Here is a 26481-nt window from a genome sequence, read left to right as displayed (position 1 = left end):
TCAAGGAAAAGTGAAATATGCATTCCCTTTTATTACTTCTTTTGAAAGATGCATTAAGATCCCAGAGGGTTATCAGAAGATTGTTACTTATTGTATAGGTTCTTCTATGTTTCTGATCACGTGTAAAGTTTTACAAATAAATACCACAGATAAATATCAACAAGTTAAAGCACATGAACATTGTTTGAAATGTTTTAAGGTAGGAACAGAAATAGTTTTGTCGCCATGGGTCTCTCTTTGTCTCATATCTCTCTGACCAATTCACTGGAAACACAATTCTTGCGTGAGCGATGTCAAGACAGAAGCTTTTCTTCCCGAATAAATTAAAATTGAGAAACTTATTAAGATTTTTAATTCACCTCAAATTTTACCGTAGTATATTACATTTTACGACGATTTCAAGATGAACCAGTGGAGAGAAGTATAGTTAAGCCAGTTTTTGCATTTTCCTATTATAAAGCATAAATAAATATATGTGCAATTTGCATCAAATTTATTTCAAGGCATCTGGAAAAAAAAAAAAAAAAAAATCTAAATTATATGTGTTTCAAATGTTTTTTGGGTCCAGTCTGCATATTTCTGTCTTGCATGATGAGACGATTTTCATTAACATATGGTGATGCAGAATCAAAAGTGCATTTCTCCCGCTTCAAATTGAAAGGTGTTGACTTTTTCCTCTCATAGCCCATCAGTACTCTTCTGCTCCTTTAGATGTCGCTGCGAGGTAATTTGCCTACTGACACTTTTGCCTCGAAACAGAGGAAGCAGTGAAGCAGGTACGGCAGAAAACAGAGAAGCTGCGCGCTTCAATTTGGCAGGAAAATTAATGATCTAAATCAAATTTAGAAGTTAAGACATAGTGAAATGAGGTGTTCAGGAAAAAAAAACAAACACTTAAAATTTAATATTTGACATTTAACTATATTGTGACATTGAGATGAGGGTCCATATCGAGACGTGATAACAGCATCTGCTTCCTCCTATTTCTCATATTTCTGGAAGAACACAAATTGATTAAAAAAAAAAAAAAGCAGCGCTATAAACTGACAATTGGAATGAGACGAAGACACCAATCGCGCACAATTTAAAACCGACAATCGGTCATAATGAGACAAACACACAAGTCACGTACGCTATAGATAAAAGGACAAGTCGATTAAACCCTCAAACAACATCAAAGTCTTTAACAGCCAGGAAGTTTAATGATCAATTATATTGATCCCTTCTTTACCCTTGGTTTAATAGCTTCGGTAGATTCAAGATGTGGGAAATTTGACTTTTATATGTACTCTGGCACAAGTATCACTCTCCTATGATGTATGTATTATAAGCTCCGCTATGCAGCACGGTGCCGCCACTAAGAGCCCACACATCCGACACATGCTCTGCGGTTTAGTCGCCATCTGTGCGCGGTCGAGACGGTGGCCCAGAAACGCTCCACCTTCTGCTTCGCCAGGAAAAAGGCCTGCGACAATGTTGTCCTATTCTTGAGCACGAGCGCTATGATTAAATGCACACGTTGTGAAATATCGGCCCAAAAGTAACTCCTCGCCCACGTGCTCGGTCGCATAAAGCGACACGAGATGAACGGAAATAAGCGTAACACGATGAAAGGCAGGCATACAAATAGTACGGCCACCTTATGACAACCTCAACTCTCCCTTACCTTTCCCTGCAATCTGTGTCGTATCGTTTTCCCCATCACTCTCTCGCCGGGAAGCTAAAGTGGCATGTGCCCGAGCATCTGCTCTCTATTCTCCCTGTCCAACTATAAGTCGCAGCATGAATGACTGGACTTGGCTCTCGCTCATGTTTTCGCTCTCATCATTCACCTTGGCGAAACCGCGCCTGTCCAAAACCAGAGTGCGTCGGATCTTCTTGCCTCAAATAAATGATGCGGAGACGGTGTCGTCAGGCTGATATTAGCGCCGGTGTGCTGGTCGAAAGGGAGATTTTTTGGCACAAATGTTGCGGCGGTTACAAGTTTTTTATCGCCCTGTATGGCTTTGGATTGCCGCCCCGGCACACTTCCCTATGAACCAGAGAGAAATAAAAAGTAGCACAAAAAGTTTTTTTTTTTTTCCCCTCCCCGGAATGCCCTGTGAAATCTCTATTTGTACTATTTTTTTAAATTTAATCTTAAGTAAATTCAAATTTATTAGCTATTCCACAACCCAGGCTATGTAAATCACTGGAGAAATTAAGCTGGCTAAAAGCCTGTGCCTGATCATAAAATCTGATTACATTGTGATTGCAAACTGAATGAAAATCTCCCATAGTTTAACCGGTAAAAAAAACACCTGGTCGACCTTCTCCATTTTGCTCCTCTCACCGAGGAAACTAATACATTTTTTCCGTCATCCACCCCTCATCTCCTGTTCCAATCACTTTGAATCCCATCCCATCATTACCTCATCTCTTCATCGCCCCTTTTTAGATGCTGCGATGCTCTATCAAATATGAGCCATATGATTTGAGGTCAGATAACGCTACCTTGAGCTCTGGCCTTGTGAATTATAGCGGAGAATTAGAGCTGATGTGCTCGTGCGGCGCTCCCGCCCACATTCTCTCCCGGGCTTTCTCCAAGCTGTAGTCGACCACTTCCCTCCCCACTGCCAGGCTGTTCGGTATCTTCAAGCCCGTGGCCTCGGAGCACATTGCGTAGATAAATGGCATCTCGGATGTACGGGAAGACTTCTTTAATTTAAACTGCAAAACTGATTTAAAATCTTAAGAAATGTTTCCATCACAGTTGTTTATCAAAGAGACCGAGATGATTTCCTGACTCGTGTCCCAAAATGTATATTTATTCTGGTAAAATGCCAACCACTACTGTAAAATGTCGAATGCTCCACGAACATTTATGAGATTCTGTCAATAAAAAGCTTCAGCCAATATTTCAGACATGCAGTGCATGTATTAGTTTGTGCAAGGAAATACTGTTGGCTGATATACTCACTGTGTAGATAAACAGGAAGCACTGTTTTCCATGCACATATATTTCTGGCATTCCTCCATACAAGCATACATTTAACTGGAACCTGTTTAAAGCGGAAGGATGCCCAAGCCAACGATGTGGCTTGAACATTTCTATTTAGTTAGGTGATGATGATTTTATGTACATATTTTCTTTTGGTTTGCACTTATGCCTCTGTTATATCATGTCGTGTTGTCCGCTTGTTTATTTTGTTTTATAATCTGATTTATTTAATTTTCTTAATGTATTGCATTTTTTTTTCTTTTTTATTGTTATTTCTATTACTATTTTTGCAAAGGAGGCAGCATTAGCCACTTGAGCGTTTTAAAAATAGGAAACTGATGCTGATATTAAAGTTTATACCAAATATTAACAAATAGAATTTGATGCCATAATTCCCTACCAAGTAATTTAGTGACATCACAAAGAAATCCCTTACCCTCAAAATGATTAAGCTAAAAGCCCACAAAACACTTACATTGTAAAGAAAAATTGATTACATGATCACTTAGACAATATTGAAAAAAATGACATAACAAATAAATCAAAATTAAGAAACAAATACAAATGGGATAAATATAAAAAGTGACAAGATTTACCCATGAGGAGCCCTCTTAACTTTTTTACATTTATTAATAAATAAGGGAATATCATATTGTTACTATGGAAAAAGGCTTTATGACTATTGTGATAGCCATCGATTTTTCCATTGTCTGTAATAGAACATTCATAAATATGTTTCAGAGATTAGGGCTTTCGAATTCAGCGCGGCTCATCACGACGCCAAACTAACCTTAGACCAGACGAGATGCACTGAAACCAGATAATGATGCACACATTCGCTCAGTGGGTAGCAAACCACTGGTGTAGTTAAAGGCAGGTGGCTATGTTTACAACAGGCAGGTGGGAGGCTTACCTGGCATTTTTATTTACTTTCTTTTTTAATCCACAATCAAATTCCATGGCGAAGTAAACGTGATCTGTTTGGCTGTGCGAATATGTCCCCCCGCAGGGTCGGTAGAGAAGGATCAAAGTAAGACTTTGATATCTTTTTGTTTTAACGTTTAAAAAAAAAAAAAAATGGCATCATCCCACATATATGTGTCCTTTTTATTAACTTTTTAAAAATGACACCACTGATAATAACATTTTCCTCAGGTTACTGGTAACTGCTAGAAAACCGTAGCGCACAATAGGACAGAAATGTTTCTTCCAACTTGACGGTTCCATAATGATTTTGTATGCGGTACAAGGTGAATTCACCACAAGCATCACTATGGGAAGAGAGACCACACAGAATTAATCAGTATTTTGTAATTATGGTTCCTCTATCGTAGAATGCGAAGCTGAGCCGTGGAATAAAGAGGTGATTGAGTATATCCAATTGCCATTATTATAGAATCTCACACATGCTGAAAAATTGGGTTGCATTTAGATAATAGCTAGCATTTGTTTTCTCCCTGCTATTGTAATGGAGCCTGTGCAAATTTCGCAGCATAATGACATCCCATGATGCTCGCTGTTTGCATGGTAACCAAATATAATTGCTTCATGACCATGCACCAGTGCTTGCTCATTACTGAGGCAAATTAGTATCACTGGAAGAAAGAGGACTGTGCTGCCCCAAGTTCTTAACACCGTCCCACTCATCCACACAACGTAATGTCTGTTTCATTTGCTGGCACGAGTGAAGGAGGACATCTTCGCATCTCTAGACACCAGAAGCCAACTGAAAGCACACGTGCACTCTGTGACATTTAAAAGAAAGAAACCTAACGAGACAGGTATAATGCTAATATTTGCAGAGGTTTCACAAGGGGCCAATACAGGCTGTTGATAACAAGCAATGCGGGTGCTTGGACAATGAGGCCCTTGGGGTGACTTTGATTGAGAAAAGGAATGGACTGCAGGCTGCAAGGGGAAGGAGAAAGGACTGTAATTGGAAAGACGGGCATTCGAGTATAGCAGTTGTAAAGAGCAGCACTTGAACACTTATAGATTCATTTTGCTTGTGTGTATTGGTTGAATGGGCATTTCAAACGTATGATTTAGACTCAGAGATATTTGAATTACATTCCCCCCATTGTCCCGTCAGGAGCAATATTGTGGTATTTAAAAGAATAAATTATGAGCATGAGAATACAACTGCTAAATTAAGGTTTGTTTTTTTTTTTTGCTAGAGGGAGAAGTAATCTGACCTTTAGCGCAAGAAATAGAGCCACCTGTTATTGAAGGTGCTTTTGTGTCCTATGTACAGGAAGAGAGGCAAAGACAGAAGCAGTTGGAACTTTGTCCTTGTTGCGGTCCCATTTGCAGACCTGTCAATCCTGAGGAAAAGCGCTGAGTACCACCTAGAGCAGCAGAGCGGTGTGCTGAATCGTTGTTTGTGGGCTTTTTTTTTTTTTTTTTTGGAATGCTTTTAGTGAACAACAAATCATAAATCTTTTTTTTTTTTTCCATGTCTGATCTTAGCTCACAAAAATTATACCATGTCACATACACAACAAACATGAAAAAATTATTATCCAGGGACATTTCCTGATTTGAGATTTAAGGAATTTGTAAAGGCAGTTAAAAAATGTCTCCGATCGGCTGTATCTCACATTTATCTTTTTTTTTTTTTTTTTAATCAACCGCCCATATCACATAAATTCGGGTACTTTTAATTTTCAGATTTTTTTCATGAATAAATAAATAGCATAGTTTGACATTTATTCCCTTCGCGCCCCCATTTATTGCGTCAGAGCTGACCATGACCCTTGGAAAGCCGTACTATTTGGGAAGAGCCTGTAAAAGTTGTACATTGACATCATCAGATGTTCATGGTAAACCTATGGACATTGAATTCTTAAAAGTAGCTAATACATATAATATCTAGTTGAACTAGAATGTGGGAGTTGCTCAAGCTGACACTATTTTACATGATAGCATCAAAATGAAGGTTGGTTACTTCAATAAGGGAATGAATTTGACCCCAGTGATAAACTTTGCAAATGTTCACCAAGAGTACTTGGGACTAACCTCAAGTGTAGCACTGATGTATCATAGAACAGTGGGGGCTGCTTGTAATGTAAAATGCCCCTTTTATTGGTCGCCGGGGGCTTTCCATGAAAGATTCTTTGACGTGACCTTTTAAGGAGCCATAATATCTCTGTGCATCTGCTGACGACGGACAGAAACGGGAGTTATTGGGCTTCGCTTGCAAACCAAATGTTTTCCATATGCCCTGCACGAGATGTGGGCATTTAGAATTCTGGTATTGTGATGCAAAGTCTATCGGGCTGTTTTGTACTAAAACTTCATTTGCATGTGGATAAATTAACAAAAGAGGAGAGCCCACCAACTATATCCCATAATGTATTTAGCTTGGGCTTTTAGAATGAGAGAATATCAATAGAATTACGCAACCGTGTTGCAAAAGCATGTAATGGAGTTTGATCGCTTTTAAACTTCTACAATATAGAGACTTTAATAACACTTGCAGCCCAATTCAAATAGCACAGATGTTCCCAATTGGTGCTTGAGTCATTAATGGCTCCTAGCAGAACACATCTGCTATCGTTACCACTAAGGGGGATGCAAGCGTTTTAAATATTCATTAATGGGGAATTTCCTCAAGGCTTTAATCACTGTGCTTCTAGGGGCCATTTAAAGAACAGCAAGAATCGGAATTGATCAATAGTGAGATGTAGAACCAAACTAGATGTAGAAATAAGATGCTCGCCTGCCAGCTTTAGGTGTTTAGTACAGTCAGGCCCTCAGTTCACATCTCCTAACAAGAAATGCAAAGAGGATCATATCATACCCAGGAGAAAGTATATTTAAATGATTACTACACATCTTAAATTTTCTCCAACTAATGACTGGTCCAGGGCAGAGAAAGTGGTATAGTTTCATCAGTATGTCATCTGGTGATTGCTTTTCCAGCACAGCTATTTCTTCTTTTTTTTTTTTTTTTTTTCCCTGTGATCACTTCACATTCAAACACAGTAGAGAATATTTGGACCTACATATACAGATATCAAGCAGTTGAGTTTCAGTGGAGCCTCCAATTTTAACCCTGTCTGTGAGAAAAAAAAAATATATATATATATATATATATATATATCATAAGGATATAGTATTTACATATCAAGTATATATTCTTTGAAATCGGATGCAGCTATTGCCGTTTTGCATCCGGTCCAGTTCAGTTTCCCATTGATTCAAGGGTCTTAGCATGCAAGAAGTTCTAAATGTAACGCTGCAATGGACATCCATGTCATAACAACAAAAACGATTATATAATGAAAATAAATCACACCAACAACCTCAATCATAATAGTGAACAAATAGTTATCATGACCATCATTATTTCTAATTGTCATAGTATTGGTACTTTCATAATCGATGCTGTTGTCGGAAGTAATAATAATATTTCAAATTTAATTGAATAATGACTTATTTGATGAGTTTATCTGTTTATGTATTCATTCATTTATCTATATATTTTTAACCTACATTGACTCACGGCCGTTATACAAGCTAGTCTACTTGTCAGCATGCTGATCTTCAGAACAGTGTTGCATAAAGATGCTTGACAACATCTATCTTCATGGTTAGCCTGCATTTACTGACCGAAAAAATAGACCTTTCGGGTGTAATTAGCCAGGAAAGATTACCCTTTCCTGACTCTTCAGTTCCTTAGCCCGCTGGTGGTCCACACCTGTATTTTAAACGCCTCCGTTATTTCCTTTGAAACTTTACATCTGTGAAGTCCCATGACAGCATCTCACACATCTCTTAGATCCCACATCTATGATAGTATCTGTCCACAGGGACTCGAACACCTGACAAAGCACTCCAAATTACCTAGCCAGGCTATGATAGGTGTCTCTGTGGCCACATTTTGCCATGATAACACACTCGAAGGCCTTAAAAGCTGTCAGGGATGGTAATTGATAAAATAGTATTTTATATTTATCTGATGATTTTCTTCAAGTTTCTCATGGCAGCAATGATAGAATGACACAGAGTTCATATATCGCCACAAATGGTATATTTTTAGGATCCACCAATACAGATTCCACTGTCACACGTGCACAGGAGCGATCCGCATGATACAGTCGTATGAATCGAGCATCTACATAGGACTGGTAAAGTGCGCACACGTTAACACAGAAATTCAATAACACTCCTGCTTCAGCACTAGACCTCTTTTTATTTCCCTGAGTCCTCTTCTCCATCTGTAACTGTTACCCGGGCAACGGAACAGACAAAGGAGGTGTGTGGATTGGTGAGAAAAAAAAAAAAAAAAAAATAGGGATGACAACAGAAAGGAGGAGGGGGATGTGGTTAATTTCACCTGAGAATTAATCTAAAGGTAAGCTTTCTGCATTGTTCTTTTCAGATATCTTGCAGTCACTTGGAAGCCCGATTAAATCATTTAGTCATGACAGTTGTCCAGCCAAACAAGAGTCCTGGGAATTCTTCTTTTTTTTATTTTTATTTTTATTTATTCACAATCAACCAGATATTGTGTTATAAGACAAAGACTACAATAGAGCATTTTGAGAATGCTCTATTAAAGCACATTAACAAAGGATAGCCTCTATGAAAATAAAATAGTATCTCCTTCTATAGATATTTTAACAGCAATGTCGAATTTCAGGTTTCAAAAAATGTCAGGGCGGTAGTAATTACAATATTTTGAATGAGCAAGGGCAAAGTCACTTTAGAGGAAATTTGATTGATGCTGATTTGTTTTTCCCTCCAAGGAGGGTTCAGGTGAGTCTCTTCCTTTCGCTGCTGTGAGGGGCTGATAGAGGGAAAAGCAAATAGCTGTGCTCTAAGTATTGGGAAAAGACAATGCTGCGATAAACAATTCATATTTAGGAAGGGAACCGTGACACACAGACACACACACACAGTATCCTTAATGCATACTGAGATACAAAACTTGAATTTCAAAGGTGGTGGCAGCACGACTTTATCCCTGCCACTCTTTGAATCTGCCACCCTTTGATAAGCCCAAAGTAGAAAAAGAAAATCACCTGTCACTGATAGTTACAATGCTGGTTTACAGTTAACAACCAGATGACTAATCGCTGGCCATCAATCTGGCCATGTACACCTTTGGCCTTTTTATTTACTATAACAAGCTGTAGATTCCACCAGTGATGCTAATTGTTGACTATTATAAAGCGTGGTTTGTGTCTTCTTAGTAAGGTGTTGGGCTTATCTTTTTTTTTTTCTCTGACAAACATTTATTCAGTTTTCATAAAATCATATATTGTTTATTTTTACTCATCCAGCAAATTAACGTTAATCACTGACAAGCGAACATGACTGTAAGTATATAGATTACTGTGCAATGCAGTGGTTAATAGCAGTAGGGAATTATTTTCTTGTATTAACCTTCTTTTCAAAAGCTATTTGTTTTTACATGTTTTTTTTTGTTTTTTTTTTTTAACATAGCATGACATGTTCTTCTACCTGAGAGACAGCTTTGGGAAGAAATAAACCAAGCAGACTACATTTGAAAAGAATGCCATTACATCATTTTGAAATAAGTTGTTGCCAAGGACAGGAAAAGGTTAGAGACACAGTTTCTAACCCCTTAGCTAAAATAATGATAGTGCATCTACCTATATATATTTTTCCCCCATGCAGTTCCAAATTGCTTTTTGAATGACAAACTCCTGATGTAGTCTACACAGAAAAACTTAATTCAAAGTCCACTGCATGTCTGTAAGCTGCAGAATACGCAATGAAGGCGTTTAATTGCTGCGACAGTTCATGAACACTTTTTGACAATTATTACTCGACTTAAGACACACACACACACAAATACACACATGCATGTACATAGACACACAAGAGGAAAGCGGGCCTCAAATAATCCACAAACTTTGTAGATGCAGGTCAGTATGAATATCCCCACATTGCTATCGTAAGCTGTTATATAGCGCCCCTGATTTTTTGCATCTGTGATATTTTTTTATGCATAGTGGGAATAAATGTGTGATTTTACTGGAGCTATCCGAGATATTTCTTCTCACTACTGCCTTTTGATGGGAGCGACATGTGTAGGGTCATTTCTGGTACCTCAGCTTTTAAGGGGAGATTGGTTTCTGGTGTCACACAATTTTTTTTTTTCCTCCAAAGAACTTGTGATTTTGTATTAGTAGCAAAGCAGTTATTACTCTACTCTTTCTGCACCATACTGTCACTTTGGCATGACCCCCCCCACGCCACCCCCCCCGCCCTCATCCACTGGGACTTTCTAAATTTGCCTCGTTGCAGGAATGGTCCTTGCTGCCTGCCGCCAAACCCACACCCCTACTATTTTTTTATTTTTTCCTTGAAGTCACACGGCTCCCCCTGAAAGACTATTTGTCCTCTCAGAAATTGTTTAATGTGGCGTCTCCTATGGAGGCAAGCTTTAGGGTGGTGTCAACGCTCAGCTTGCAATAAGCATGTATTTGTCTCTGAGTGTGCACCGTCATGGTGTTATGTTTACAGATGGAGATGCATGCTGATCATAGTTTATGATATAAAATTACAAACTTACTAACAGTCTATATATCTGCATCATATTGATGACTGAACTCCTTTATGCCATACTGCTTGCTGTCAACCACAACCATTAACAGAATAATACACTGCTCATGATCTAATAAGAATGATGGTGTTACATACTTGTACATATTTATTTGTAATTTTCAGATACCATCCACTCCTCAGCTCTTAGTTCCTGCAATGGATGATGGATAATGCTTTATCTATTCCATTGAAATAATGACGTAACTCTCGGAAGAATTTATAATAAATAAGTACCAAATATGTATTGTAATAAATATGTTCCAAATCCAATATATAATAGTGGTAGGTGTAATTAATCCTTGTCGAAGTAAAAAACAAATGTAAATAAATTCAAAGATAAATTAACACACACACACATATATATATATATATATATATATATATATATATATATATATATATATATATATATATATATATATATATATATATATATATATTATGATTATTATTACTATTATTGTCATCATCAATGGTAATATGATGTTGTTGTTGTATCAATTTGTTTTTTATTATTAGTTTACTGCTTCTACTACTACTACTACTACTACTTCAAATAATAATAATAATACTGAAAATGCATTTTATTTAAGGCACCTTGCCTGACACTAAAACACACTTCACACACATATACATTTAAACAAAATACAGATTTAAAAGACAAAATAGAATATTAACAAAAGAGTGGCAAATTGGTATGGCAAAAAGAATATATATATAATAATGTGACAGTCAGTATATGTGTTGTTTTATCCTGCATCTAAAATATGTCCATCATAAGAAGTGGTTAATAATCCTCTTATTTTTATTCCTCTCAACACAGTAATTGAAGAAAAATACTGTACTTGGCTTGGTTTCTCACCTGAATGTGATTTATTAGCTCTTTTAATGTTTGCATACTTGACATCAGTCTAGGCAAGCGATTTTTGGGTTAATCTGAACATGGATATAAGGGCAGTAGTACACTTGGGGCAAGTGTGAAAGCCTCATTTTCCTTAATTAGCCCATAAGGAGGACAGCAGCCTTGTTATGTTCCGCTATTTGCAGCTCTTCCGCAGTGAGTGACACCTAGGGTGCCGAGGTCATCGTGCTTTTCATGGGCTTTGCTTTTCCCTGGCTCTGCATCTTACTAATATCCATCCGGGAGTAAATGAAAAAAAAAATGGTCTGGCATTCATTCTGCATGTTCTGGTTCACAAATCCTCTTTTTCCCCATTTAAGTGTGACAAAAAAAAATACAATTTAAGGAGCTGCGGCCCCTTTTTAAAAAGTGTCTCTGTTGTAATGGCTCAGGTCCAGGTCTCAGTTGAGATACTTGTGTGTAAAGTGTTGTACTTTTCAGTGAATCATATAATCCAGTCAGAATTAATATAGAGATACCTTTACCTACACCTTCACTATCATAAAACTTTGCTTTTCCTCTTATCTCCTTGTCATAAATGCCTCAAAGGAAGTCTTACATTATATGTCAGATATCAAAATCTTTCCTCGCACAAGTTCATCTTTGATCATAAATGTGAGATGTTTCAGTGTCACCTCTATCTAATACTAATGTAAGTTTTGCCGGATCTTTGCAGTGCAGGGAAAAACTAGTCTCGAAAAGTGCTATCAAATTACAAAATCCAGGTTAATGTTTTTCCTTGAGAAAATTATTGACATCATCCTTAGTGGTCAAAAAGATTCAATTATTTAATCGTTTGATAGTGAATGAGGGTTGCTTGAGCTTTTCTGCCAGTGACTGTTTTCCAGATGGTCACTGTTTTTAACATAAATTCATTGGCTGACAGTCACATCTGGGCAAATAGGGTTGCAATGTCCCTGTTCTTGGATGACTGGTAGGTCAACTGTACGCGTGTCCTGTAGTGCATCAAATTTGTCAAACAAAAAAAAAAAGGAAAATGTTGATTAAGAACAAACAAACATACTTTTATTTAAGAGGTAGGTTCTCCGATTGTGTATGTTTTTCTGTTTCCCATCCTTGTCACTTGAACCATTTGGTCCTTGGCAGTAGCTCTGCTTCGTTGCTGGTTTGTTAGTGGGTTACTCAAAAGAACAAATGAAAGCAAAAAAGCAAGAAAATAATTATTTGTTTTTGCAAATGTTTTGCAAGGGTATCCAGATAAATACCACCAGTGCAAAAGATTTCAATCAAAGTGCTTCAGGTCAGAGACCGATGTTACATTTTTATGAATTTAGTTGTTTAAGTGGCATAGCTTTCAGATCAAATTCAGTTTGGAAAACACATTTCATTTCAAAGTGCTTGCAGGACTGGTGCGAGCTTGTTGACACTGTGCATTCCCTATCACTGAAAAAGAAAAAAAAAAAAAAACTCCTAAGCAGACTTACTATAGAGAGATGCCGTCCGACTTTCACGGTGAGCATGAATATTTCACTCAGAGCATAATACGTGTCACCCTCCACTAATCTCAGCAAGAGCATGAGGAAAGCATGAACATCTGGATATTACAAGGTTACCACAGGTTATTATTTCTCTCCAGTGTTGCATTGAGCTGTGGGGAAATATTGCGTGCTGGCGCCTGGCAGAAGGCAGCTGCAAAATAGCTAAAGATGATTGCCAGGCTATGATGACATACCATTTGGAGGCCAGTATGGCTAATTTGCTTGACCCAATACACAAAATGGATACATTATTTGCTAGTCTGTGACTGGGGAGACTCGAGCTTCTCCTCAAGTGATGAGTCAGGTGCAGCTCCACATAGCTTGTTGTTTGCCTTGTAGGTGTGTTAATCCACTACTTGCAGGCTTGGGCAGGAAGCAAGAGCCTCTGACTCATCGGGCAAGGTAGAACCGTCTCCTGTGTCCATTAAAGCTGAATGCAAAATGAATGACTGGATTTGAATAGAATAGAAAATTCAGTTATTTAAATGCAATACATTCAAATCAGCACCCTGGACTGAGTTTACTGGATTATTCCTCATGTTTGACACATGTGTAGTTTGTGGGTGTCATGGAAAGCACGCCACTCAAAATGGATGTATATAAATAATTCAAATTATATTGCATTGATTGAGAGGAAACACATTGTTCAAAAGACAAGTAAATCAATGATAGAAACAGTGCTGTCGTGATATAAATGAACAATTAAAATAAATAAACGGTAAAAAGTGCCGATATGGAAAGTTAACCTGTGTAGTCCTCTTGTAAATTTATATTTAAAAATAACTACTGCGGGAGGATAAAAACTACCTCAACCTTTCGGGGGGGGGGCGTTTTTCTAGCGGTAGCCCTTCACTCCTGCCACTTCAGAGGAAAGTGCGATGTGGAGGCTATCCAGTGCAGAACACTCCCAAGGCTTCTGCTCTATGTAATGGCTTCCTGACTACCGTGACTCAAATCAGTAACGATAAAGCACTTTTACAAATGCAGCAAAGCCTTAATTAAAGACAGCAAGCAGTAAAATGAATGGCTATATTTCATGCTTCCGCTTTCTTCGGCTATGGACTCTCAATTGTTTAGTTTATTGTCTCTCTGCATAAAAACCTTCAAGTTGGCGAAGAGCAAGGCGTGGATTTGATTACAGAGGTAAACCTCAGTGACTCTTCGATTGGTTATTTTATTGTCTCTTTTACAGCAAATTCAATAATTCCTCTAATGAACATAATGCTGTATTGGGGATGGAAAGGAACAGTATAACTTATATTGAAGAAAATGAACAATTTTTACAGAGATATAAAAGCAAGGTGAAAAGAAGTAGAAAAAGGAAACAGAGAGGCTTTCATTGACAATGAAGACAATGTTTCTTACAACATAATTTATACTACTACTACTAATATTGATAATAAAAAATCCTAACTGTTTATAATGATAATTATACACAATAATCATTGTATAAAAATTATAATAATTAATAATAATAATAATTTATTGATTTGCACTACCAATATTATTACAAAAAAAGATTAGTAGGCTGAGGAGAAGTATAGGTCGCAGTGATGGTATCAAAACTACTTTAGAACAGCCAATTGCTCTTGCTATTTATACTTTTTGCCTTTCGCTGAACGGGGCATTTGGACTGTTCATTAATGGGTAAATCACGGCTTAGCGGCAGAGTTCACATTTGGTGTTCATCAAGCCAATTGAGACTGTAATTATAGCAACTTTCAGCATGAGTACATTCAGTTTAGGCTTCAAGACTTAGCAGTTACTTTGAGAAGGACAGCTTGATGTTGCATGTGTGCATCGTGGTCACTTAATCTAGCATTAGACTGCAGCTCATGATGCAAGCACAAGTTAGCCTCTGGTTGTCACTTAGTAGCTTTCAGCGCCCATGATTTAATAAATTTCACTGCAGCCTCATGAGCATCAAAATTATAAATAAATTCACATCTGTAGAAAACAAAATACAGACAATAATTCATATGAAAAAAACTCCAAACCTAAATTCTATCTAAATCTAAAAATAATAGAATCATCAAGTGTCAAAATGACTCCCAAATTATTTTGTTTTTTCATTCTAATCAACTATTTTCTTGCAGCAGCGGGCAGCTGTTTATAACCGGAGAGGGGTTGAAATCTTCAATAAAACTGTGACCATAATTGAGGTGATGCATCAGAATTTTTTCTTAGAGGAAATGGGAGACAGCTGCAAGCCTAAATATCAAAATTGTTGTATATGTATAATGTGTCATTTGGATATCGAAGCAAGAGCGTTGTTTGCTTGCTTTGTAGCCCTGAAGTAAAATAAACAAAATACCACAACTAAACAAAATAAAAAAATAAAGTACTCTGCTGTTCAGTTTTTGTAGACTAATGCCACACAGTTTATAAAGAATTTTCAAGGCCACAGTGCTTTAGGGATAAAGCTTGGTTCTTGTATGGCAATGCAACAGACCCAGTGTGATGAAAACCACATGTAGGCATAATATCCAGCTGGGAGTTTGGATGGGGCTTACCTTTTTTATTTATTTGTCCACTTCTTAATTGATTTATTTATTGATTTATTTTTTTCACCTGATGAATGAGACAGTCATCGGTATCCGTGTTTGTATTATATTAAACCATTAGTAGTCTGGGAACATTAAAATATTTGGATATGATAACCAAAATGAATGGAGTTGTCGATATTTCAATATTTGATTATTCTAGTGTAGCCATAGTTGGTGTTATATATTGAGGGGAAAAATATGTTGTTAAATTAAAAAAAAAAAAAAAAAAGGCAATCTGCATGTTAATTGTTTTGAATCACAGGAGTCATACACAACCGAGATGATATAATGGCACATTATTAGTACAATCCAGTACTTGAGCAAATCACTTTTCAAAATACTTCTTAATCTGGAACCTTCAATTGTGCCTCTTGAGCTGCCGGCTACAAGCAAATTTAATTGGAACAGATTTTTCTATTCGTTGTGCAATAGCACACACATGTAAAATGTGTACAAACCAGTATGTGACAGAGGCAATTAAAGCTTACAGCAATTAAAATGTAACTCCCTTTGGGCTTTAATACACCAATGAAAGTGTCCTTGCACACGTTAACACTAAGCCAGCTTTTGCCGTATAATGATGATGATGGATATTAATTTCTTTTGCCCCTGATTCCACTGGAGCCACAATTTCCTCAAACACCTCCAAGACCTATCACACTAACAGTCATATATCACCAGTGACGACTTAATTACATGGAAACCGTTCCAGCCATGTTGGACGGAGTGTATCCTCATGTAGCTCTATCCGGACAGTGATAATAGTAATATTCCTGAGATGCATGGTTAATTATCAAAAAAAAAAAAATTACTTTAGTTTTGATCAATTCTGAGGGGATTTGTTTTTTGCTAAGTCGATATTGTCACAATGCCCAGATTATCAATTAAATAAGTTTAATTTTCATGTCGCGTTTCACTGCAAATGCATAGGTATAAAAGAAAGGGATGATAATGTCCTGTAATGTACCATCTGAAATCACAACTGCCAGACTTTATTGCATCTCATTTTGGGAAAATAATATTTGTACTCCCAATGAACGTAAACATGCCCTTTGTCTGAAAAATCTTCCGAGATACCGGACACAATAATTCACTGTCTATATTCAAAGTCTTTTATTAGTGTCACTTCCAGCTTGGATGGTTTAGAAATGCAATTATGTCTTATGTGAACTTGACCTTTTTGATAGAAAAATGACGTCTTTCCGTAAACTATGGATTGTACGTTGCGGATGGTGTGTTGTGTAAAATGGGCAGAGGTGTCTGTCTTGCTCTCTGACACTTAATGCATAATGGGACAATAATGGGTGAATTTAGTGCAGGGGAATCTTAATAATTCAATAGATAACACATGCACACACGCACAAACAGTGTATATAAATTGACATTCTGTCAAATCATTTTTATCATGCATTGACTTTTCTCATATATGTGGAAAGACGTTTCCATTTTTCTGTGAGCCTCCATCATGATGTAGAAAACAAAAGACTCGAAATTAATAAATATATTGCCAAGTACCTGCAGAAATCCATTAACACATTAAAGGGAATAATATTCTGTATACAAATCTCTCCACTCACACTTCCAATGGATAGATTGTTTTGGCCTTTTTATATATATATATTTTTTCTTTAATACTGTATATCAGCAATCTACTATCAATTCAAAAGCAATCATTATTTAGGCATATTTGGTGTACAAATATGACTTATGGTGTTCTGAAGTATTATCTTTCTTGTGCAAATTATTTGGCTACCTCAAAGAAAAAAAACTATTAAATGTATTAATGAAATTGCGATTGTGACTGTCACATTTGGTCAAATTAGTCTGTTGGTTAAACTCTCGAGCAAAAATGTTATACTTTAACAGTAATCATGATGAAATCAGACTTCTTCGAGAATCTTAAGCCATTCAATGGCATTATGGTTATTTTACCAATGCTCAAAAACTGTTTAAATCATAAAACATTTGTCATATGTCCAAAATGTCCAACTTCTTATATTTAAATTAAGTATGTGATTAAGTTTTGAAAATAGAGTGCAAATCCAAGATCTAATTATAAATTATTACATAACAATTGCACATGTGTATATTATTATGAAAAACGTCAGCAATCTTTATGTTTTTTATTATTTTCTTTTTTTGGGGGGGGGTATTTTATATATCATATACCATGATGCCACTCTTCATTATATTTGTAGAAGTTTGATCCTAAAATGCAAAAAAATTTCTTCTCTGAGTTGAAATAAAACTTATCATCAGCAAGAGATTTTATTTGAAACTCATCCGAGGTCGCGTTACACCAGGTTTCTATCCGGATCACTCGGTGAGGCATTTAATCAGCACCACGCCGTGGCGTCCGCGGTGTGGAAAACAATGCCACAGAGTGTCAGAGAACAGGGAACTGGGGTCGCCCGGCAAGGCGGCTGAAATGAACAGGGGAACTATCGGATTCTGCAGTAATCCCACGTCTGTAAACACAACAAAGAAACACAGCGGACTCTTTTCCCTGCTGATTCATAGCTGCTCATGTCAAGCGAAAATGTATATTTTTCTGATGTCATTTTTATCATTTTTCTTTTTATTTGTCCGATTGAAAGTATTTCTTGTTTTATTTAAAACAGTAGACCGGGTGGTATGAAATTATTTGATTTTCAACTCCACTTAGACGACATCCCGTCGGCTAATTTATCAGATCCCGACGATCATACCAGTATCCACGTAATATTAATGCTGTATTTCATTTAACATATTGTTAAATATTGTGTTTGATTTTGAATAATAGGATTATAGTGCTGCAACTCCCGACTGAATAAAAAGTGCTGCAGGGTTTCTGGTGGAAAACTGTCTGCTCCAAAGCTCATGACATCACCAGAATAAATCCTCGGGTAAATTACTCCACTCCTCATTGTTTCATTTTAGAGATATAAGAGCATAAACAATGGTTGCAAACTAAATAATGGTCAACAAAACTGTCTAGAGCTACATAGTGGAGGAACGCTTGAAGCATCAACCAGCCATCAGTGAATGTCTGATGAGCCAGGAGGAGAATCCTCGAATAAACAAACCGTCAGCAAATTATTTTAGAGCTGTTTAATTTATCTTTTAAACTAAATTTTGGAAAATGTGCAGCAAGGATTCACGGTACACGCGGCAGTTCAAGGTTCGAGTTGTTTCTCCTCCAATTGTTTATTTCCCTCTCTGTCTATGACTGGGCGATGGTGCTTATAAAACAATAAATCTTGAATCATAGCGTGTTGGATCCTGCTGGCGTGGGCATCTGGCCCGAAACCCAGAAGGTTGGGTCTCCTTTTTATTCAGCCAACTTTCTTTCCCTGCCATCAAGGCCTGTCAATTTTTCAGTTACCTAACTGGACTGATTTTGAACCAGACTAAAATAATGTTTACAACTGACACAATAATTATTATTACTCCAGGAATGCAGTGTTGAAATTGTGAAATGGAAAGGAACAAATCAATAAATGAATAAATAAATAAATGAGTAAATGTATACATGAATAACAGACATGATCTTATTTTCCTGTCTGCTAGTTGGAAGTGTGTGTTAAAAATTAAAATGAGAATTAATTAAAAAAATAATAATAATACTCAAGTGGATATAATCAATACATCAGGTTTCAAATATGCCAGATCTTTCAAACCTTTTTTTTTTTCATCACAAACAGTGTTAAATCTGATAGCCATCCCTGCCTCTGTCATATGACATAGACAAGGACAGTGGAAAAAAAAGGAGAAAAAAAAGAAGAAGAAGGAAAAGGGATTGCTTGAGTGAGTGAGGAACTGACAGCTCAATGCCAGAAGAATTGAGTACTCACACTTCAGTCGCTCCCAAAACTGACAGTATCAGACATAATGATGTTCACTCAAACAGCCAGGAGACACCTCGGGGCCATAAGGCCAAAGCAGCACACCTTCCATTCAGCTCTGACTGCCTCGATATGATTCCCCTTTTCATCCCATCCCTTTTTTTACATTATGAACCTCGCAATAATGTCTCTCTTTCATAGAAATGCCGACGCTGTAAGATATGATAATGACTCCTCCCTCCTACGGCTGGACAGTCATTAAAATCACAGTGGCCCGGTGAAACATCCATCGGCCTCGATGCTTTGATTAATATCAGATATGTTATAATTACCTTTTAGAAATGAAACGGAACATGTGGTGCTACGGACACACAACTGACTATTAAACATATCACACAAATGTGGGGAAACATGCTTATTTAAATACAGTGACGTTGACGTTTTGTGAGTTATCATTCAGTGCAATGGAAATGAAACAGAAACATTTTTTTTCTCCCAATCTCTCTCTCGTTGTTTTTTTTTTTTTTTTTTTTTTTTTTTTAATTTTCTCACATGTTGTTCAGCACCACCCCATGCATGTATTAATTATTCTCACTCATAGTGGGACATGGCGGGGAATAATATGAAGCGGCTTAAAACATGTCAGTCATCCCATATCACTGAGGGTTGCTTTTATTTCCTTTACTCCAGGAATCGTTGGCTTCATTCGGGTAACGCTCTAGTGTTGATTATTCTTATCTTGCAATTGGACATTTTGACAATGCATCAGTGTTTCAATGAACATGTCCCTCTTTACCATTGTAATGTTAACTTACATAATTCTGGCTGCATTCAATTTTGGTGATTTTTTTTTTTTTTTTTTTTTTTTTTTTTTCAACATTCTCATTCATTGACTCCATTACAAGCTCAATAATGTTAATGTAATTGTTTTCAATTATGCTTTTGATTTCTGCACTCGCAGTATCTACAAAGGACACAATTGATTCTAGCATGGAGTAAGCTGAAAGTGAGTGCTCAAAACACAAAGTGGGGTATTTGTAACGTGAGGTGAAATCGAACTTCTTCGACACGAAATGCAGCCGAGATAGGGAGGGAGGGCAGTGGAAATTTAATGAATGAGGTAATTGGAAAATATTTTTTTGGCCCAAAATCAATTAACCTTGGCTTAGTGCTCCATCAAAACATGCAAAAAAAAAAAATCAAATAAAAGAAAACAATAATATAAATTAATAAATACCTACATTAAATAAATCAATCAAAAATGTAACTTTCTTGTTAAAAAATTATAATTCATCTGTCTTTTCCATCTATTGTCCTTGAATATACTTATGCAAGAGTTAACCAGAAAAAAAAAAAAACATATATATATATATATATGTATATATAACGACTTACATTATAAGGCTATATGAAGTTATCAAGTGTTCATTTCTTATTAGTTTTTGAATGAATTAAAACAATATTTATATAAATAATGTTATAATTGGATTAATCAATTAAATACTGAAGGAGAATAATCACTGCACATGTTTTGTGGGATGAAGCTGCCTTGCATTCTAACCTCCCAATTTAACCAAAGAGGAAAAATAAAATAGTGAACACTTGTTCAGATTGTGCATTTTCCCGCGGGAAAACATACACAATGGGACAAAAGCACGGTGCACTTGTTTTGCCCCTTTCCTCTTTTATCAGTTCAGTGATTACAGTAAATGCTGCGGGGAAAATAAACACCAAAAGAACATGGGGGTCACTGCAGGGAAACAAGGGGCAAGAACAAAAAAAAATAACAAACAAACATAAAATAAATAAATAAATTAAATAAAAAATAAAAAAAAAACACTGATAATCAAATTAATTAAATGAAATACACAAACAAACTCAAATTAAAACCTCAATCAAAATTCACAGGTCTGCATGAAGCAGTGTGCAGCAAGTCAACTACTTTCAATTCTGGCGTTTTTGGATACTTGTTATTTAAAGCAAAATATTTTCAAAATAGGCATTTGCATGCAGACAACTGGATCGAAAGCAGGATGTAAGGAAAGAAAATGCCAGATCGCTCACCGAACTCTGACACAGCAGTCTAGCCTTCCTGCGAGCTGCTTGTTAAAGAATTATTTGAAAACACTTCAGCGACAGGCTCCTTCACCCCAAGAGTGTGAAGGAAAGACTCCGCACGTCCTTCCTGCAAGCTGCTGTTTGACTATTTAACAACCAGCTCTGCTCTCAATAGACTTCTCATTCATTCATTCATTCATTCATTCATTCATTCATTCATTCATTCATTCATTCATTCGTCTCTCTTCTTACTCAAGTGTCCATTTGTTCACTCTCCAACCATCCACTCACTCGGACACTGTAGCAGTAAATGCTGCACTGCTACCACTACATGTATTGCTTTTGTTCGCTGCTAGTCACAACTTTTGCACATTTATACTGTTTATGTAATTTATTCTTGCCCTTCTTCTTCTTCTCTTGGCTTTTCCCTTCAGGGGTCGCCACAGCGAATCAACTTTCTCCATCTAACCCTATTCTCCGTATCTTTCTCTCCCACACCAACTACCTTCATAGTTTATGCAATTTATATATTATCATATTGTTATGGTGCAACTTGTTAATACAAGCCCTACCTGTTTATACATACTATAAACACTTTTGTTTATTCTTAGTTTTTATATTTTTGATAACTTTTCTTGCACTGTCCACTTTCTGCTGTAGTGATTGAAATTTCCCCACTGTGGGACAATTAAAGGAATATTTAATTCTATTCTAAAAGAACAATGGCACTGCTTCAGGTTTGCCGCTGGTGGCTCTTTTAAATCTGTTTTTTCCGCCTGGGTTTTCGCATCAGCGTATCCTCTGCATTTGTTCGACTTTTACAGCCTGTATTGTGTTTTCATCGTGATCATGCTCGATTTTACAATTTTCTAGGTATTTCCTCTTGGCCAAAGCACAATTTGAATTGTTGCACATTCAATTTAAATCACCCACTCCCTTTGGACTGTAAACCATGATACAAAAGAAAAATCTCACATGCCACAGAACAGCCAAGTGTTCTTTTCCACTATTTAATGCATCTCTGAATAAAGTATGAATAAATAGCACGTACATGAGAGAAGAGAATTACTCCCATTTTGGCTTGATGACAGTACTAACCGTTCACGGAGAAATCACTCTGAGAATAGCCTAAGTGTTGCTAAGCAAATATTACTCACAGTTTCACAAAGGGAATTATTTTTAAGCTGGTCATTTATTGCGTCAACAACAGAATGGAGATAAGCATCCAGCACATGAAAGCAAGTCAGGCGGATAATACTTTCTGCAGGCGCCGGAGCTGCTGTTGAGCCTCTGTGACAATGACCTCCAAAGATCAGAGCATCTCACAGGTGATCAAATAGTTATATTTTACTCAAAATATCTCTCTGATATTCTACTTGACATTAACAGAGAACCAGGTGCTGTCAATTCAGCACAGAGCAGCCTTGTAGTTCAGGTGAAGTCATATAAACTAGAGTTTGAACACACTCTTTCATTTAAGTTTGCAAGCAGGATGGTGACTCGGCTGCAAGAATAGGAGACAGACGGCCCGAGCAGAGGCAGAGCTTGTGCTTGTCTCTAACTATTATCATGCATGTTTGGCTGTGTTTCCTCATATTGCTAAAGATGGTATAAATATATGAATGGGTATAATTTGAAGAGTATTGCTTAAAATAAAAATTGATTTTTTGGGGGGTGTATATATGTGCATGTATGTAAATATATATACAGGACTGTCTCAGAAAATTAGAATATTGTGATAAAGGTCTTTATCATCTGTACTGCAATTTCAAAAACAAAAATGTCATACATTGTGGATTCATTATACATCAAGTGAAATATTGCAAGCCTTTTATCATTTTAATATTGCTGATTATGGCTTACATCTTAAGAACACTCAAATATCCTATCTCAAAGTATAAGAATATAATGAAAAAGTAATTTTTGAATTTTTTAAATTGCATTACAGAAGATAAAGAACTTTATCACAATATTCTAATTTTCTAATAATATAAATCTAAATCTATATATTTAAATTTGCTTAGACATATGTATATATATATAGGTGTTGTGTTAATATATATATATATATATATATGTTTTTTTTTTAATCTGGATAGGACTTTCTACACTTTCTATGCTCCCTAACTTTATGTAAGAATTCCCTGATGCCTTTTGACAAGAACATTTTGAGGGACCCAGACTGATCTGCTTATATTTAATTTAAAATTCAGGTACTCCTGACAGTTTGTTCACCATTTTTTTTATATATATATTTTATTTTTCTTATAAATAAATAACTGTATTATGGAGTTGCCTTTATTTCTCCTTTTAATCTGTGATAAGCAGACATTCTTATTTGTGGGATCATTTATGATGTGGTCTTGTGAAAGCTGATAACTTCCAGCAATACGAGTGTGTATGCAGTTTTGTTTACATACTTTCACTTGCTGTTCTACATGCCAAACCTTAAATGGAACCGTATTTGCATTCGCAGTTTCAGTTGGCAGGTAACAGCCAGAGGGTAGTTCCTTATTTTTAGTTGTTATGATGATACTGCACTTTCAAACGCACTCCCTAAATTTTTGACATATTTTTTTGTTCGATTAACTCCAACAACCATAACACGTGATTCATATCATGTTTGTTTATTTATTTATTTATTTATCAAACACAACCCTCTTTCCTCCATTAATCAGTGATTAATCATTCAGGATAAATATTTCTATATTGTCTGTAATTCATAATTGCATGCGATAAAACTTACCATGACCGAGATATGCAGCAAATGCATGTGTTCATGCAATGCGTGAGCAGGTTCCCGGGCCGTGGGTTGGGTTGTCTGAGCGAGGAGTTCGGACTCCGTCACGGAAACGTGGAAGTACAGCGTCCCGTTCTCTAACCACTGCTGCTTCCAGTGTACCTGAGAAATATCCTCCCCTGTGCCTGACATTTCTGCAAAAGAACACGAGAGGGAAGGGAGGGGAGTTAAATCGCCATGTAATCCATGAGAAATTGACATTTCAACTGTGTTTATTTTAATACATGTCTGCTCGCCTGCAATTCCATGAACATTAAAAAGAAAAACAACTCAATAGTCTTTGGAAGTTATAATGTGATTGAGGTCAAGCATTAGTATTCTGGAGAGGCTCTTGATCCAAGAACATCAACACTTAGCTGCAGCCAGGAAACCTTCGAATGGCTTGATGGCCTTCTCGGGCTGTCATAATTTTTGGCTCAGTAAGAATTACTGTCAAGCCATTAAATTACTTAACTGCTGTGAGGAAATCTTTACCATGAAGACATTTTCGCTGGTGGGCATTAGTGAGTGATTTGTCTACATTTGAAAACAGAATAAGTGACACAAATCACACGTGTTCCAGCCATCCACGTCAATACGGGCCTTGATGAGTCCGTTCGGAAAGGCTTATGTTTTCTCTGTCCATTTGCTCATTTCCACATTTCCTGTTATTAAAAAAAAAAAAATAAGAACAAAAAGAGTCCTGCAAATGGAGACATTATGGCTTCATTAAAGTTATTTTTAATTAATTTACGTCAGTGGGAGGAGATGATTCAAGTACTTGACTTACTTTAGTTAAGATATTTGTGCATTACTAAAGTATTTCGATTTTAGACATTTTCTCCCTCATTTTTTTGAAGACGAATGCACTTAGTAAATCACTTTTTTTGCTAACTGTAGCAATGCTTTTTGGAAGGATGAATTTTTTTGACAAGAATAATACAATGTATCCCCATTAATCACATTGATTTTACAGACAGATACTTACTAAAATATAAAAATTAACCCTTATTGTCCGTCCCGGAGGGAAAAATGAATTGATAAGATAATAATGAAAAATAGATAAAAAAAAAACAAAAAAAACATAGAAACATCTTTATACCACTTTGCATTAGGCTAGTAACAAAGTTATTTCCAGTCAGCCAACTGTCCGTTCGACAAATGATCCATGAGGACGTGGGACCTTTAATTGCCCAGTGCATCATTAAGCTCCCCTAAGTCGGCTTTTAGGTTCAGGCTGGCTTTGCCTTTGTCTTTGAATATTAAGTAGCCTAAAAACGAAATTCTACCTCTAGCAGCTAAGTCAAAGCAAGACATTTTTATTTATAGAACCCATTTCATGCATGGGGGGAATTCAGAGTGCTTTAAAGAAGGGAAAAATAAAGAGTTACAATTAAGTAGGGCAGGGACAGAGGGACATGTATATATCAAATTATTCACAACTGTTTAGGAAGACAAAAGGAACACAGATTAAACAATTGGAAATTGAAGTTTTGGATGGATTTGTAGGAGTTTGTTCGAATTCACTTTGTCAGGATCGTGTCACGGGAGGTTCTTCCAGGATAGTGTTGCTTGATAACAAATGCAACCAGTGGGTCTGCCTGAAGGGGGCTGGAGGGTTCATACATCACCGCCATGTCAGCTGTGATTTTGGGTGCTGAGTCGCAAAATGACATATATACAAGCAATGGGATGTTAAGATCAGTCCTTCAAGGACCGTTTGCCGGAGCAGGGACTCTAGAACTGGATTAATATATTGTATTTAGATAATACTTCTCTGGTTGGGTCAGGGCAATAGCTATGGCATTTTGAAAAGGCTAGGGTCAAACAGCTTGTTCTGGAGGTCCTGTGAACAGACCCTTTGAAATAATCCAATCTGCTGCAAATGAAGTGCATGGATGAGCATTCCAAGCAACTGCTTTGACATTATTTTACTTTATTTATCTATTTTATTTATTCATTCACTTATTTAGTTCTTTACAAGCAGCAGGAGGCAAGTGAAGTTTCAGATTTAATGCCATGACAGAAAACTTTTTTTGATGATATACTGTAATTTCCAGACTATTGAGCGCAACCCAGTATAAGCAGCCCAGTTGATTGCTATCTTGGGCTTCCTCCTGCGCACTAAAACAAGCAAAGTCTTCGGTGTCGGAGTTGAACGGCCCCAGAATTTCCCAATCATTTCATTGGTCTGATGTGATGAGGATTAATGTTTTAACGGCGTGAAGCTCGTTACCCCCCCCCCCCACCCCCCACCCCCCTAAAAAAATCAATAGCGATGATGTATGGACTAGAAACTGTTACAATGACCAA

At 36.7% G+C, this 26481-nt stretch overlaps 1 protein-coding gene across 3 annotated transcripts in view; it reads right to left on the bottom strand.

Annotated features, from left to right (window-relative positions):
- The window catches only part of astn2 (astrotactin 2), a 269469-nt gene that overhangs the window by 198562 nt on the left and 44426 nt on the right, over positions 1-26481 (bottom strand). For all 3 annotated transcript variants that reach the window (XM_086152123.1, XM_086152124.1, XM_086152125.1), the window contains exon 2: positions 24136-24323. In XM_086152123.1, coding sequence (XP_086008249.1) covers positions 24136-24323 — 188 coding nt within the window. The remainder of the gene's footprint in view (positions 1-24135; positions 24324-26481) is intronic.

Source organism: Fistularia commersonii, chromosome 9, assembly GCF_037954325.1.
Source record: "Fistularia commersonii isolate RoL2024-O1a breed Wild chromosome 9, RoL_Fcom_v1.0, whole genome shotgun sequence".
In the NCBI taxonomy this organism is placed as follows: Eukaryota; Metazoa; Chordata; class Actinopteri; order Syngnathiformes; family Fistulariidae; genus Fistularia; species Fistularia commersonii.
Note: the sequence above shows the minus strand (reverse complement) of the source record. Positions and strands in the feature narration are given on the sequence as shown.